The following is a 17,047-nucleotide window of genomic DNA, read 5'->3' as shown; positions in this document are numbered from 1 at the left end:
CTCTAATGGTATAAAATCTGTTTATACTAAAGTGAATTAAATATTTTAGAATAATAGAATCATAGAAAGGTAGGGCTTGAATAAAATCTAAAATTGCTTTTAAATGTTTATTGCATATATATGTCTGCTATTGTACAACCCTTTTTCTTCATCTAACTAGAGATTACAACCATTTCATTTGAAAACAAACTTCAGTGTTTCTATCAGTGTACAACTCAAATTCAGTCCAAAAATACTAAATTACTTTTGTACTAAATTCCACACCAGTAGGTTTAAGTTTAGAATGCACTATAGTGCATATACTCTTTTTTACATCGAGATCTGACTGTAAATTTTCAAATGAGGCTGCCTGAGTAAAAACTAGTAATGCTGTATTTTTGTTCTTGCTTTTGAAATTTACACCCTATATTTGTGAAGGCTTAAAAACAGTAACTTGTTTCCCACTACCTCTGAAATGTTTATAGATTTCAGCAGTTCGTGTAACAGGGCTATTGAAGTCAGTGGCACTTCTCTAAGAAACAAGTCATTTTGGAAGAATATTGCATTTTTAGTAGGGCCATAAAGTGATTTAAAAAAATGAATCACAATCGTGCTGTTAAACAGTAATAAAATACCATTTATATAAATATTTTTGGATATTTCCACATTTTCAGATATATTGATTTCAATTAAAGCACCAAATACAAAGTGTACAGTGCTCACTTTATATTTATTTTTGACTACAAATATTTGCACAGTAAAAATCAAAAATAGTATTTTTCAATTCACCTAATACAAGTACTGTAGTGCAATCTCTTTATCATGAAAGTTGAATGTACAAATGTAGAATTATGTACAAAAAAACCCTGCATTTACAAATAAAACAGTGTAAGACTTTAGAGCCTATAAGTCCACTCAGTCCTACTTCTTGTTCAGACAAGTGCTCAGAAAAACAAGTTTGGTTACAATTTGCAGGAGATAATGCTTTCTGCTTGTTGTTTACAATGTCACCTGAAAGTGAGAACAGGAATTCACATGGCACTGTCGAACTGACATCACAAGATATTTACATACCAGGTGCACTAAAGATTCATATGTCCCTTCATGCTTCAACTACTATTCCAGAGGACGTGCACTGTGCTGATGATGGGTTCTGCTCCATAACGATTCAAAGCTGTGCGAACTGACGCATGTTCATTTTCATCATCTGAGTCAGATGCCACCAGCAGAAGATTCATTTTCTTTTTTGATGGTTCAGATTCTGTTTCTCTGCATCGGAGTGTTACTCTTTTGAGACTCCTAGAAGCGTGCTCCACATCTCATCCCTCTCAAATTTTGGATGGCACTTCAGATTCTTTGGAGTGCTATAGCTATTTTTAGAAATCTCACATTGGTACCTTCTTTGCATTTTGTCAAATCTGCTGTGAAAGTGTTCTTAAATGAACATGTGCTGGGTCATCATCTGAGGCTGCTATCACATGAAATATATGGCAAAATGCAGGTAAAACAGAACAGGAGACATATAATTCTCCCCCAAGGAGTTCAGTCACAAATTTAATTAATGCATTATTTTTTTATCAAGCATCATCAGCATGGAAGCATGTCCTCTGAAATGGTGGCCAAAGCATGAAGGGGCATACGAATGTTTAGCATATCTGGCACATAAATACCTTGCAAACACCTGTTTTCACTTTCTGGTGATGTAAATAAGAAGTGGGCAGCATTATCTCCCGTAAATCTAAACAAACTTGTTTCTCTTAGCAAATGGCTGAACAAGAAGTAGAACTGAGTGTACTTGTAGGGTCTAAAGTTTTACATTGTTTTGTTTTTGAGTGCAGGTATGTAACAAAAAAACTGCATTGGTAATTTACACTTTCACGATAGAGATTGCACTATAGTACTTGTCTGAGGTGAACTGAAAAATACTATTTCTTTTATTTATCATTTTTGCAGTGCAGATATTTGTAATGAAAATAGTATAAAGTGAGCACTTTACAGTTTGTATTCTGTGTTGTAATTGAAATCAATATATTTGAAAATATAGAAAAAACATCCAAAATATTTAATACATTTCAATTGATTTACTATTGTTTAACAGTGCAATTATTTTTTTAATCACAATTAATTTTTTTTTTAGTTAATCACATGAGTTAACTGTGACTAATCGACAGCCCTAATTTTTCAATATGTTTGCTATCATAGTTGGAAGTTTGGGCTTTGATAAGAAAACTACTGAAGTATATTGGTCCAATGTCACCTATAACAATACTTTACATGTACTATGTAGCATCTTTCTTCCAAAAGGATCCTAAACAACTTTATAAACAATATGCAGGGATGATTTCACCTGGTTCTGAAATGGAGTCAATTATATGCAGCTGAAACTGCCAGGGAAATTTAGGTAGACAGGATGTAATAATCAGCGTTGGAATATGGCCAGGCCCTCAGAGCTAATAAAATTCTTACTCTTGAAAAGAGTTACATTGAATTTTTAATGACTGCAGTTGGCCAGGACTTCTGTTTTACATCTTATATGAAATATGGAACCTCTAACAGTTTGCTCTATGCGCTTAATAGAGAGGTGGGCAGGAATAGAAAGCACCATTGGTGCTTATTCTGTTTTTACATTCAAATATGAACTTGATAGGATGTTATTACAGGATACAGTAGATGCTTATTAGTAGAAATATGTCAGTGCTCTTTTGCTATGTTCCTCCTAACCGTCTTTGCTGTTATGGGGAGTGTCGATAACTCATAGTAGGAAAAGTGTTCCCAGGGGAAATGTTGCTCGTAAGAGGCTGTTGCTCTTACAAGGTGTTGCTGCAAACAAGTGTCTACTGTATCTACATTAATTTTTAGCTTGTCCCCCCTCCATAATTTATTGTTCAATCTGTTTAAATGGAATTAAAGTAAAATGTTTTGTGCATAGTGTATTATTACTCTTAGTAGAAAAATGTGGTTTTAAATATCTGGAAATGCAGACCAAGGAATATCCTATTGCTTAAGTGTAAAAAGGCAATGACTTAAACTATCAGAGCACTACTAGGAGTCTTGATACATCTGAAGAGTTCTGAATCTGAGGAGGGTTAACAGTGGTTCAACAGTTCTTCCTTTTCTTTGTGCTGCTGTAGTTTGGTTCTCCTAGTGCTACAGAGTACAGAAACTTACTGTATTTAGAGGGAAAGTAGCATAATCCATTTTTATTCTACAGCAAGATTGTTTCAGACTTGGACCTTATAATTCAGAAGTATATTGAAAGCTTTGCAAATCCCATTTTTGCCAGAACATGATTGAATAAGGTCACAGTGCCAAATTCTGCTGATATATTGGTGTAAACTTGGCACAACACATTTGAAGTGTTTATAATTACTCCAGATTTATACTGACACCCAAAGAGCAGAATTTGGCTCACAGTGCCTTGGTGTAAACCATGGGATAATATAGCGAGCTTGTGTTGAAATATACTGAGTCTTCTGTTCTTGTGTTGTGTTGCCCATCTCTAAAATCAGTACTACTTGGCATTCACTTACATTGAGGACTAGCCTCAGTTCAATAGGCTGTGGCAAGCAATTGGTGTAGCTGTACCACTACTGACCCCTAAGGGTAGAAGGGTGCATAGAGATTTAAACCAGTTCAGCTAAGTGCGTCCATGATGATGTAGCTACACTGATTGCTAAATCAGGACATTCCTGAGTGAAGATGATGCATGAAAGTAAGATGAGTCCCGCGTCTGAAACAATTAGCCTAGTATGTTCAGATGCAGTCAGGGAGAGAGGACTTTCCAAAAAAAAAGTTTAGATGCGTGAAGACCAAATGTTTTTATCTGATAAACTAATGTAAAGCTGAAGAGACTTTAATGAAGTAACTGGAGCTTGAGGGAAGGAGCTCTTAATCTATGATGTCCACATGCAAGTGGTTGCGAGGCAGTTAATGCACAATTATCAAACAAATCGGCTCTTGTTTTGCTCTTCTCTTGGCTATAAAGGCTGCCTGATGGTGCATTTGAACTGAAGTTACATAAAACCCCTTTTTAAGTTATTGCATTGCTGGTATATGGCTGTGTGTGTTAATGGACTTCCTCCCCTGTTTTTTGTAGGACATTCAGTCAGAAGAAAGCTGCAATTGAGAGAGAATATGCACAGGTAAGTTCTAGGATATATTTTCCTTTATTGTCTAAGCCATTCTTCTCCATATGTAAGGGTACATTAACTGATTAGGAAATCTCCTGCAACATTATTTTGCATTTTACATTGGCTGTCTTCTGTGCGTCAAGAAATACAAAATATCTTTCTTTATAATTTGGAACTGATATTCCTGGCTGTGCTGAACAATCTCTATTCTCTATCCTGCTCTGAAGCCTGACTTGGGAAAGATCTAGGGAGAAATTGTTGGTCTTGGAAGTGGTCCACAGCAACTTTTTTCAACTGTTTCTCGGGGTCAGAGTGGCAGCCATGTAATTAGTGGAATCAAATTGGTTAGAGGAAAAAGTCATTGTAGCAGCATCTTCGCATACTTGCCTTAAATATAGCCTTATTTAGACCCTACTTCCTCTTGGTCGGAAATAGACCAAACCTAGTGAATTTCAGCACATTCTACAAGGACCATCTATTTCCCCATGCTTTTGTTGAAGGAGAGGCATGGTAAGGAGTGGGATGGGTATTGATTTAGTGGATTTTGATTCTCCCTTTTGTCAGATTCCTTCTGGTTTGAGGACAATGAGCATCTGCTGGTTTAATTTGTGACTTCTTAATTTATGGCAAAAGTTCTTAGAGCCTAGGTTGGCCTCTTTAAAATGTTAGTTATAAATCTAAAACAAAAAAAGAATAAAGAAACGTTGAAGAGGGGGACTTCTTATATTTCTATGTAGAGTGAATTTTGTAAATCATAGCAGCAGCTAATTTGTCAAGACTTTAAAATTTTACTATACACATTTTATTCATGGTGAAATCCTTCATACACATTCTCAGCCTGGAACTAAATCAAAATGAAACCTCTTTTATTTAAAAAATGTTGTGCCTTAGGTCAGTCTTTTGCTGTATATTCTAACAATATCTGTGTGCATATACACAAACTGAAAACTAATGCATTAGATCTAGATTGTATCAAAAGTCAATAGATGACTCTGATGCTATCTGCGTATTCTTTGATACGTTAGACTTTACATTATTGTGTCATTGATCACTTTGGCAGTTACACTAAAGTAACAACTTTTGAATAGGAGGATCAATATATTTTGTTTTAAGGCTTAGCATTTTTAACTAATGCTCTAGGCCCAGGTTTTTAACGCTATTTTAAAGCCTAAGTCTCCTTTTCAAAAGGGATTTAGTTATTTAGGAGTCTAAATTCCATTGACAGTCAAAAACGAGATTTAGACTCTGTGGCAATGCACCTCTGTATTCAGACCTTACATTGTAATAATCTTTGTGCAGAATATGCCTTGGGAGGCATCATTTGAAAACTAATAACTCACTGGTGAATAATATCATGATGAAATGCGTGTAGCAACATTATATGTAAAGTTATGAATTCCCCATTTATAGTGTTGGTAGCACATGTTCAAACCCACGTAGCCCTGATAAGTCAGGACCTGTCAAGCAGGTCTTAAACAAAGGAATGTGTGTATCTCAATTTACATATAAGTACACCTCTATCCCGATATAACGTGACCGGATATAACATGGGTTCGCCTATAACAGGGTAAAGCTCTGACACACTGCTCTGAGCAGCCTGTTAAGGGTGCCAGGCCAGGCCGGGGCCGAGGGGTTCGATAAGGGACAGAGGATCTCGGGGGTGGTCAGGGGCTCCCCTTCCAAGGTCTGGGGGGCAGGAGCTGTGGGAGGGCACTTTTGGGGTCCCCGCAGTCCCAAAGTGGCCCGGGGGATTAGCGGGGGGCTGGAAGCAGTCTGCTCTTCTTCTCTCGCCCCAGCCCCAGCCGTGTGGCTTGGGGGGGAGGGAAGGGATCCCCCCCGCACTCACCAGCAGCGGCAGAAGTGGAGCAGCCCGGCCCCAGCTCGCTCCGGTCCATTCCACCAGCTCCCAGGTGCAGCGCTCCATTTCCTGCCGCAGGTGAGTACAGGGGGTGTCCTTTTCCCAACCTCCCCACACTCACCTGTGGCGGGAAGTGGAGCACTGTGGCTGGAAGGTGGCAGAGTGAAGCTGGCTGGGGCTATGTCACTCCGCTTCCCTCCACTGGTGAGTGCGGAGGGCTTCCTTTCCCCAACCTCCCCGCACTCACTGGTGGTGGGAAGCGGAGCAGCCTAGCCCCAGCCAACTCCGCTCCGCCAGCTCCCAGCCATGGCTCTCCACTTCCCGCCGCAGGTGAGTGCAGGACCTTTCCCCAGCCGCCCCCCAGCGACACGGTTGGGGCCGGGGCAAGGAAAACGGAGCAGGCTGGGGCCACATCGCTCCGCTTCCTGCCAGAGGTGAGTGCAGGGGGGGCATCCTTTTCCCAACCTCCCCGCACTCACTGGCGACGGGATGCGGAGCACTGCTGCTGGCATCTGGTGGAGTGGAGTGGACTGAGGCCGGGCTGCCCCGCTTCCCGCTGCTTCTGGTGACTGCCTGTCAGAGGGTGGGGTGGGGTGGATATGGGCCGGAGCAGTCGGGACAGGGAGGTTGGGTAGGGGGTGGGGTCCTGGGGGTGATTAGGGACGGGGGTCTCTGGCGGGGGCGGTCAGGAAACAATGAACGGGGGGGCAAAGCAAGTTTGATATAACGCGGTGAGATTTTTTTGTCTCCCAAGGACCGCGTTATATCGGGGTAGAGGTGTAGTAAACTGGCTCCTTGAAACAGTACGAGGGAGACAAGATAAATCTGCATTTTAGCAAACAACAGCATGAAACCTCTTTCACGATGAGGCCCCGTTTCTCCATCCTCACAGCTGGAAGGAACTTTATCTAGGGGTAACCCACAGGAAAATACATGTTAAAGAGTGACTGGACTACAAAAATGAGGGGCAAGCTGTCTTTCCCTCTCCATTTCTCTCTCCTTCACCTAAGATGACAAAAGAATCAGCCTATGGACTTTGGAAACAGATCCTGACCTGAAACTTGGTCAGCAGTGTTGCTGGGAACCTGTGGGGTAAGAATGTCACCTTGAACCAAGTCTAATTTAAGTTTTATAAAGCGTTTTATGTTTATTTCTCCTGAAACCATTTCTGACTTTAATGCCTTGTACTCACTTAAAACCTGTCTCCTTATAGTTGAATAAATTTGTTTTATTCTTTAATTAAGACTAATCCAGTGTTGTGAATTGCTTGGGTAACTCAGTTTAAGATATTGATCACCTCAGATGGACAACTGACTTAATATATCTGGACTGTCTAAGAGAGGGCCGGACAGTGTAGAACACATGTTCAGGACTGGGAGTATGTTTGGCGTCACCCTGCAAGTAGTAACCAAACGCTGCTGGAAGCCAAAGTGTGGCTGGTGTTTGCTGACTGGCTGCTGGGATCGGAGTTGTTGGACCAGGGCTGTAGCTATACATAGACATTCAAGTCTGACTGGCATGCTGTTTGTGAGCAGCCCAGGTGGGACCTACGGCAGCAAAGCATTGTAAGGGACCCAAAGTTGCAGGGCAGGGGTGACACAAGACTTCACTGGTTTGGATTGCATCCCGGAATGTCATAGACTCCTAAATCAATTACAATGCTGAGTGCAGCAATGCCTAAACACCTGTAAAAATCTCGACCTTTGTGCCTAAGAGATGCAGAGAGTCTGAGCTCAGATCTTAATATATTTCTCTGCATTGTCTAAACACAATGGTGAGTTGTGTTTTTGTACTTGTGAAATTTTTTAGCATTCATTCTATATGGGGTAAAGTCTTAATGAAGTTAAGAAAATGAACAATTGCATTCTCAGAGTTCTGGAGCTATAACACCTGAGGTTTTCAGACTTTTTAGTAAAAAATGCAAATTTCCAGCAATGCAGCTGGGATCGTTGACTTAGTGACTGCCTAATCATATGAACAAAAGTTTTCAGGATTGCATCCTCAGTTTGATGATAGGTGCAGGGGTGAGCTGGAGCCGGTTTGCAGGAACTGCTTGTTAACTGGCTTCCCTGCGAGGGAAGCTTTGATGGGCTCTTGCGCGGAAGGGTGTAATTCCTCCTCCCGACCGCCAGGGGTTGCTGCGCTGAGGGAGCCATGTGGGCTGCCTCCTGGCCCTGTTGCTGCTGCTGCTCCTTGGACCTGTGGCCCTGGGGCTCCTGCTGCTGCCTAGTGGGTTCCTGGCTGCGATCTGCTGCTCAGGCTGCTCCCAGCCACTCTCCCCGTGTAAGTACCTGCACCCCCTGCCCGCAGCCAGCCCCTGCCACAGCCCCCTCCCACAGCCAGCCCCTGCCTGCACCACCTGCCCACAGCCAGCCCCTGCTGCAGCCAGCCCGTGTCACACTCCCTGCCTCCAGCTAGCCCTGCCCCACGCTCCTGTCTGCAACTGGCCCCATGTCCACTGGTGCCCTGCAGTTCCCAGGGCAGTAACCCTGCACACCTGCTTCAGTGAGGAGGGGCAGGGAGCAGCTGGGACTCTCACATGTGCACACCCTAGGGTGAGCAGACAGCAAGTGTGAAAAATCGAGACAGGGGGTGTGGAGTAATAGGAGCCTATATAAGAAAAGGATCCAAAAATTGAGACTGTCCCTATAAAATTGGGACATCTGGTCACCCTAGTACACCCCAAAGGAGTGGCGGGGACCCACACATGTGAAATGGAGCTCATTTCTAGTTCAGGCCCATCTTTTTTAAAAAGAACTTTAGGTAGAGTTAACATACATCTGTATTTTCCCGGAGATGTCAGGTTTTTAGGTTCTTAAATCTAAAATCTTTAAATTTTAAAATTTAAAAATTCCTCTCGGGAAAATACGGACGTATGCTAACCCTATTGGTACAAAAAATACAGACTGTGGCACATCCCTTAAATCAGAACTTTTTATAGGGAACCGGTTGTTAAGGTTTTAGCAGCTCATCACTGGATAGGTGTGTTTGAAAAATTGAATAATTCACATTTAGAGCTCTTCTGTGTGAAATTTTCTGCCAATGCTTCCCAACAATACACATTGTCACTGAACTAAATATAAACTCTCTCCCACTAATTATAATATGAGCTTTGTCTTTAAAACAGTGTTTTATAAAAGGAGCTTAGAATTCTCAGTAGCTTATTTTTTAAGTAAAACTTGGAAGGACTTGTGAACAAGGTGAGTTACTGTGCAGCAAGCCAGGATATGAATCAACATTGCACTAGCTCAGCCACACAGTAACATGCCATCTGGACACTACTACAGTGCGTTGAAAGCCCTGGAGGGCAGTACTTACTGTGCCATAGCAGCGTCCACATGGCGTGTGACTGTATGGCCATGCTGGCGTGCTGTAGATTCATGCCCTGGCTTGCCCACAGAAACTTGGTGTGTAGACAAAACCCCAAGCTGTTTTAATGTATTTCTTGCAAATAATTTAGTCCAAAATATCCAAATGCCTTTTGACACTTTAGGGGACTGACTCATGAAAACTCGTGGTGATCGGGGGAGATCCCGAATGACTGGAAAAAGGCTAATGAAGTGCCCATCTTTAAAAAAGGGGAGGAGGAGGATCTGGGGAACTACAGGCCAGTCAGCCTTACCTTAGTCCCTGGAAAAATCATGGAGCAGGTCCTCAGGGAATCAATTCTGAAGCACTTAGAGGAGAGGAAAGTGATCAGGAACAGTCAGCATGGATTCACCAAGGGCAAATCATGCCTGACTAACCTAATTGCCTTCTATGAGGAGATAACTGGGCCTGTGGATGAGGGGAAAGGAGTGGATGTGTTATTCCTTGACTTTAGCAAAGCTTTTGATACGGTCTCCCACAGTATTCTTGCCGGCAAGTTAAAGTAGTATGGGCTGGAGGAACGAACTATAAGGTGGGTAGAAAGCTGGCTAGATTGTCGGGCTCAATGGGTAGTGATCAGTGGCTCCACGTCTAGTTGGCAGCAGGTATCAAGCGGAGTGCCCCAAGGGTCGGTCCTGGGGCCGGTTTTGTTCAGTATCTTCATTAATGATCTGGAGGATGGCGTGGACTGCACTCTCAGCAAGTTTGCAGATGACACTAAACTGGGAGGAGTGGTAGATACGCTGGAGGGTAGGGAGCTAGACAGATTAGAGAATTGGGCCAAAAGAAACCTAATGAGATTCAATAAGGACAAGTGCAGAGTCCTGCACTTAGGACAGAAGAATCCCATGCACTGCTACAGACTAGAGATCGAATGGCTGGGCAGCAGTTCTGCAGAAAAGGACCTAGGAATTACAGTGGACAAGAAGCTGGATATGAGTCAATAGTGTGCCCTTGTTGCAAAGAAGGCTAACAGCATTTTGGGCTGTATAAGTAGGGGCATGCCAGCAGATCGAGGGACATGATCATTCCCCTCTATTCGACATTGGTGAGGCCTCATCTGGAGTATTGTGTCCAGTTTTGGGCCCCACACTACAAGAAGAATGTGGAAAAATTGGAAGGAGTCCAGCGGAGGGCAACAAAAATGATTAGGGGGCTAGAACACATGACTTATGAGGAGAGGCTGAGGGAACTGGGATTGTTTAGTCTGCAGAAGAGAAGAATGAGGTGGGATTTGGTAGCTGCTTTCAACTACCTGAAAGGAGGTTCCAAAGAGGATGGATCTAGACTGTTGTCAGTGGTAGCAGATGACAGAACAAGGAGTAATGGTCTCAGGTTGCAGTGGGGGAGGTTTAGATTGGATATTAGGAAAAACTTTTTCACTAGGAGGGTGGTGAAGCACTGGAATGGGTTACCTAGGGAGGTGGTGGAATCTCCTTTCTTAGAGGTTTTTAAGATCAGGCTTGACAAAGCCCTGGCTGGGATGATTTAGTTGGGTATTGGTCCTGCTTTGAGCAAGGGGTTGGACTAGATGATCTCCTGAGGTCCCTTCCAACCCTGATATTCTATGCAAGATTAAACTTTGACTTATTTGCCAAGCTAGTCTATAGGAAAGAGTAGATAAAATTTAAAAAAACAATATTAGCACTCCTCTCGTCACCTTGTCAAAAAGGCCATTTTTGTATTATTTTGAAAAACTTCTGTATGCTGATGTACTGTACTTGTGTGCCAAGTTTCTGCACAATACATCTTTATATTAGGATGGAACCTATGTAGACCGTAGTGTCCTGCAGTGGTGAGCAATTTGTGCAGATATAGTGAATTATGCTATGAATCTGCATAGAAATAGCATAAAACATGATTTTCTAATATTCTTATGCTTTTGTTTATGTCAGAGGTCTCAAACTCAATTTACCTTACAGCCAATGTCAGTCCTCAAATCCTCCCAGCAGGCCAATAATGTCACTCATGCTGCCCAGAATCCGCCTCCCCACCTACCTAAGGTTCTGGGAGCGAGTTTGGGTGGGGGAGGAGGTAGAGGATTGGGCTTCAGGGTGCAGACTCTGGGAGGGAGTTTGGGTGCAAAGGGAGTGAGAGGCTGGGCTCTGGGAGGGAGTTTGGGTGATGGGTGCAGACTCTGGGCTGGGCCAGGAGGTGGGGTTGCAGGAGGAGGGGGTGGGGTTGCAGGCTCTGGGATGGAGGAGGGGGGAGGGGTGCAGGCTCTGGGAGAGAGTTTAGGGGCGGGAGGGGGGTGTGGGCTCTGGGAAGGCGTTTGAGGGCTGCGAGTGTGTGGGGTGGGAGTGCAGCTCTGGGAGGGGGTCGGGGTGGTGCAGCGCTTACCTGGGGCTCCAAGGCAGGGCGGGCTGGGGAGCCTCTGCATGCTGCTGCCCCCAGGCACCGCCCCCGTAGCTTCCCATTGGCCACAGGGCTGCTGGGGCACAGGGGCAGTGTGCAGAGGCAGAGCCCCATCCTGTCCAGGGGCCACCGAGAGGGGCCGGCAGCCATGTGGAGCGAGCGTGCAGGAAGCCGCTCAGTTCCGCTGCGCTGCTGGTGGTAAGTGGGGCCCGAGGCCATTTTAAATTGCATGTGGAGGGGAGTGCCCTTGGGATGGCAGGTGGGGCCATGGGAGAGACCCGGCCCCAAAATTGGTGGAGCCTTGCAGTCCACATTGGGGAGGTTTTTGGGCTGCAGATGGCTCATGGGTCGGGACTTTGAGACCCCTGATTTGTGTGTTATACCTGTCCTTTTACTAGGGGGTCTCACGAGAAAATTTTTGGTGGCCTCAGAGTGCGGCCACCAAATCTAGTTGATGGCCACTCTGACAATTTTTCCTAAAATACTTAATTGACTCTAGGAAAAACAAATATACATGCACATATACATGTTCAAATCATTGTAATTTATTTATGTAATAATAATGTATGGTTGTCTCTATTCTTTACTGGACCTAAACAGAATAGAAACAAACAATGGGCTTTGCATGTTTTTGTGTCTGTTTCTTTTGCCTCCTTTTCCCACTAAGATTTACTAGATAGTAAGTCTGTTTATGTGAAAAGTGATATTTGTATGTTTGTTAACATGGCTTTGCCTCTCTTCGCCTCGCCCCCCAATAACTGCCAAGGAGGCTTGTGGCCAAACAAAAAGCTCCACGGTGGCCGCATTTGAGAAACACATTTGAATCTAAGCGCTATGGAGCAGGGAATGTCTTAAGTACTTGTCTGTATGATGCCTAGCTCAGTGGACCCTTTGGTGCTCTTAGAGTTTTAGTTCTTTTTATTTGTAGTATGGTAATGACTATATGCTCAGTCAGTCCTGTCACTACAACTTTGTGGCATTAAATATTGCAGTTCTCTGCTAAACAAAAACATATACTTTTAAAAGTTTACCCTAATGGTCAGAACTGAAAGTGTTTACACAAACTCATTCCGCTAAAGAGATATCTAATGATATTGTTTGGAAGCGACAATGTTGCAAACTCCCCTGCAGTGAAATCTTGCTGTGCTGGTTATTAGTCATGACTGGTGTGCTGGCTGCATAGTACGAAGCTATTCAAACACCATTTCACTGAATGGAAGTACAATCTGGTGAGCAGTTACTTTGGATACTAGTCACAGAATATCCACTTCACTAATTCCTCTGAGCATCTAAAAGAAAAAATATTTTACATTGTTGAGATCATAGTTGCATCAGTACTGTACTTTTCATTATTATTTACAATTTATAACTCTATAGCACAGCTTTTCCCAGAGATTGTGGCATGTGACCCTGCACAGACAGACCTCATTTGTTGTTCAGAATATCTGCTTATTTTTAGTTAGTCTTTAGCCGTTATAATTGCAGAGTAAACCTTCACAATGTGTCATTAATGTAACCAGTTCAATATCTGCCTGAGTTTGCAGAGAGCCTGAAATAATAGCTTGAGCTGCAAACTACACCATTTAAATGAGTGCTAATTGAGATGCCAGTTATAATGCTTTAATTGTCAGCATTATTAACTATTACAAGCGTGGAAGAAAGATGAGGAAGTACCATACTATGAACGTCTACACCAGCATTTTCAGATGTAGGAGGCACTTGTAATCGAGGATCTTAATTAAATGTAATGTATCTTTATGAATTTTTCTGCCTGAGTGTCGTAAGACCAAATTAATGTTCAGGAGGCAATATGGATACTATCTAACAGTTGTTCCCAAGCTGTGGTCTGCAGAGAGCTGACAGGTCATATGGAAACAGGTCATATGGAAACATATTGATACCTCTAAAAGCTTCTGTAAGCAAGGAAGAGAAGGACACTGTTTAGCTTGTCTCCACTGTGGCCTGTTTGTACATATGAGTGAACATCTCTCAGAGACTGGAGCCACCAGTGAGACTGGTGCTGTGAATGCCAATGGGAGCTGTCAGCAGAAGATAAACCAGCAGCTGCAACTTGGAGAGGAGTGCCCAGAAAAGAGAACCAGGCAGCTAGACAGCCTTTCCAGCATACCAGAGGGAGAGGAGGACCCAGGTAGTTGGTTGTCATAGCCACAGGAGGAAGAAAAGTAGGTAATTGGGTTGTATGGACAGAGGGGAGAAGGAACAAAAGGTAGGGAAGTGGATGCAGGGGGAAGAGTGAAGGAGCAAGTGCCAGAGAAGCATGTGCAATGTGGGGCAGAGAAATAGAAGTGATGGGAGGGAAGATGGAATTTAGAGCAAAACTAGTTTATTGAACTTTAAAAACATACAAATAAAAAACTTCAGAAACCACTTATTATATTCAAGACATTAAAAAACATAAATATTTTTTCTTTTAAAGTACTTTATTAGTTGCCCCAGTAACGTTGTGCAGTTGTGTGTGTACATGCGTATCTATATAACTTTCAGCCTTTTACAGCCAAATACCTATTTGATTTTTGCTATATTGCCTAGTTTCTGGATCTAAAAGACCAAAAAGTTTTCCAGTAATTGAGCTCAAAAAGGAAGTGTCCATTTATACATCTATCAGTCTTGGACTAGGAAGAAGTATTTCTAGGAGTAAAACCCAATGGCACTTTTAATGTGGATTTCAGGTGGACTGTTTTTTTAATTGGATTGTAAATTTTTTGGACAGATGTTAGAAATCAGGAGACTGGATGGTGTGCCCCACTGTCTCCCTAACTTGTCTGACTTAATTTTAAATACCTCAGAACACTCCTGTTAGGTAGGGAAGTATTAACTCTGTTTTGCAGATAGGGAACACAGGCACAGAGAAACCTGAATGATTTTGGACAGAGCTAGGGTGTCTCTGGTGGAGCTGAGAGTAGATCTCAGATCTTTTGAGTTCATTTCCTTAACCACGAGACAAACCTTGGGCATGTAATTTTAACCTCTGTTTCATCTATTAAATGGGAATTCTTACCTTGTTTTGTAAAATGCTTTCAGATATACAGATAAAAAGCCCTGTATAAGCGTGTATTAGTACAGTGCCCACACTGTCATACCAGAAAGAGACAGGCAAAGGATAACTTAAAAGATTATGAACAATCTGTTTAAAAAATCCTAAAGCCTTCATTGGTAGGGGTAATGTACAAGTTCTAGACCAAGGGTAGGCAACCTATGGCACTGGTGCCGAAATCGGCACGCGAGCTGATTTTCAGTGGTGCGAGCTGATTTTCAGTGGCACTCACACTGTCCAGGTCCTGGCCACCAGTCCGAGGTACTCTGCATCTTAATTTAATTTTAAATGAAGCTTCTTAAACATTTTAAAAGCCTTATTTATTTTTCATACAACAATAGTTTAGTTATATATTATAGACTTAGAGAAAGAAACCTTCTAAAAATGTTAAAATGTATTACCGGCACGCAAAACCTTAAATTAGAGTGAATAAATGAAGACTCGGCATAGCACTTCTGAAAGGTTGCCGACCCCTGTTCTAGAACCTGAGACAGCTTAAGGCATTTAGGTAGTTTAACTGTCTTTTTTAAGTCTTAGGTGCATTGTAATAAAGATAACTGCATTGGGACAGAAGAAACTATAAAAAAAAGAATACCAATGTATCTGGAATTGTAAAAAAAATTACATAGCCATGTCTAGATGACAGATTATCACTGTAAAAACAAGCATTATAAATGTCATTTCAGTGTTGAACACAGAAGTAACTTCACTGATGCAGACTTTCTGCACAGATAAAACAAGTGAACACATGCCTTATGACAGCTGTTCAGTACTAATTAATTAATACTAGGGTGAAATAAAGTCTGGCCCGAGACTCAGTGGTTAGCTAACCGCTGGGGCATCAGTAAAATAATTGGAGGTTCTTGCCTTGAAAGTGTCTACAAGCAACTTTTTTGTCTGTTAGTTCATTCCATGTAGTCCTGGCAAAATGTTCTTCCTGGAGAAGGATACAAAAGATTACTGTGGCTGTAAAAAGAGGAGGAAAAGACTGCAGACTGTAAGGGCGGGTCTCTCTCTGGGGACAAACAAGAAGCAGACATGGATCCATTGGCCAATAACTTTGACGTTAACTGATGCATTAAAGTAATTTTTTAACCTATTTTTGTTCTCTGAAGAAATAATTTTATTATGGAGTTGGATGTACCATAGTTGAAAATTCATTAGGCTGTTCTAGGAGTAATTTAGCTATGCCAGCTTTGTTTTTATTTGTATGTCTATTAAATGCTGTTTACTTTAGTTGGAAGATCATTTTTAAAATGCATATCAAACTATTTTAAAATGTGTGGGAAATGGCCTGTCATTAAGACTCAGTCATGTGCTTCGGAATTAAGATTTTTTTTTTTTACTTCTTTCTATAAGCGATGTTAGCAGTTTACTTGATAATAGTGAGCATTCATATGCAAATTGTAGTGTCTACCATGCTTGTAGGTTGTGAAGAAGTTTGGGCTGTGATCCTGCTTTCTATGCAGGCAAGCCTCTCACTCAAGTAAATTGGAGGCTTCCCTGTATAGGAATTGCAGTGCTGGGCTCTGAGAGGAACCCTTGACCGTAGCATATTAGAAATATTGTATAATATATCCCTTGCCTTTTAATTATTTTTTTAAACTTTTTTATAGTAAACTCTTGGAAGCTTAAAAGTGACATTTGTTCCTGAATTATGAGGTCTTTCACAAACGCTGGTCTGCTCTTGTCTATTTTTTTTTAACTGAAACAAATTTTAAATGCATTGTTTTAGCAAAACACTTCTTTTTTGTGTACTTTCTGTGTAATCTCACTCATTGGGTTCAAGGCACCTGCACCATGGTGTTCTGGAAAGTCGTGCCCAGTGAGCTTCACGTGAGCACCACCTCACGCCACCAGGTGTTTGGATTCCAGGCTACATGGAAGAGTTGCAAGCCCTAACTGTCTTCGTTTCTTTCTGGCTACTATAGTCTGTGAGCATTAGGAACCTCAGAGTTGTCTGTGTAACTTTTAGACAGTTTACCTTTGTCTTATGAATAGTTTTATATACTGTTTCAAATAATTTTTCAATGGTTTTAGTGTCAGTATAGCACAGATGAGGTTAAATTACCCATTTTTGCCCTCAAATTATATGTCCCACACTTTGCCCAGGTCAGTGCCACAGTTATCCACAGTGGAACTTAATGAAAGTTTTAAATGATCCACCTCCTGATCACTGATAATTCCCTAGTCAGTTTGCCCGTGAATGATGCCTCTTTTGCTTAGGAAAAGTTTGTATCTCGCTTTGGACAGAAGTAACATCTGTTGGGCTCTTACACCCAAAGCCTCAGCTTAGGCACC

The 17,047-nt window shown here is 42.2% G+C and overlaps 1 protein-coding gene across 1 annotated transcript in view; it reads left to right on the top strand.

The window, feature by feature from the left end:
- FCHSD2 (FCH and double SH3 domains 2) overlaps nucleotides 1-17,047 on the top strand; it is a 243,459-nt gene that overhangs the window by 53,545 nt on the left and 172,867 nt on the right. The window contains exon 3 of the mRNA XM_050930407.1: nucleotides 4,076-4,121. Coding sequence (XP_050786364.1) covers nucleotides 4,076-4,121 — 46 coding nt within the window. The remainder of the gene's footprint in view (nucleotides 1-4,075; nucleotides 4,122-17,047) is intronic.

Source organism: Gopherus flavomarginatus, chromosome 1, assembly GCF_025201925.1.
Source record: "Gopherus flavomarginatus isolate rGopFla2 chromosome 1, rGopFla2.mat.asm, whole genome shotgun sequence".
NCBI classification, from domain to species: Eukaryota; Metazoa; Chordata; order Testudines; family Testudinidae; genus Gopherus; species Gopherus flavomarginatus.
The sequence above is the reverse complement of the archived record's forward strand: the minus strand, read 5'-3'. Positions and strand labels throughout refer to the sequence as shown.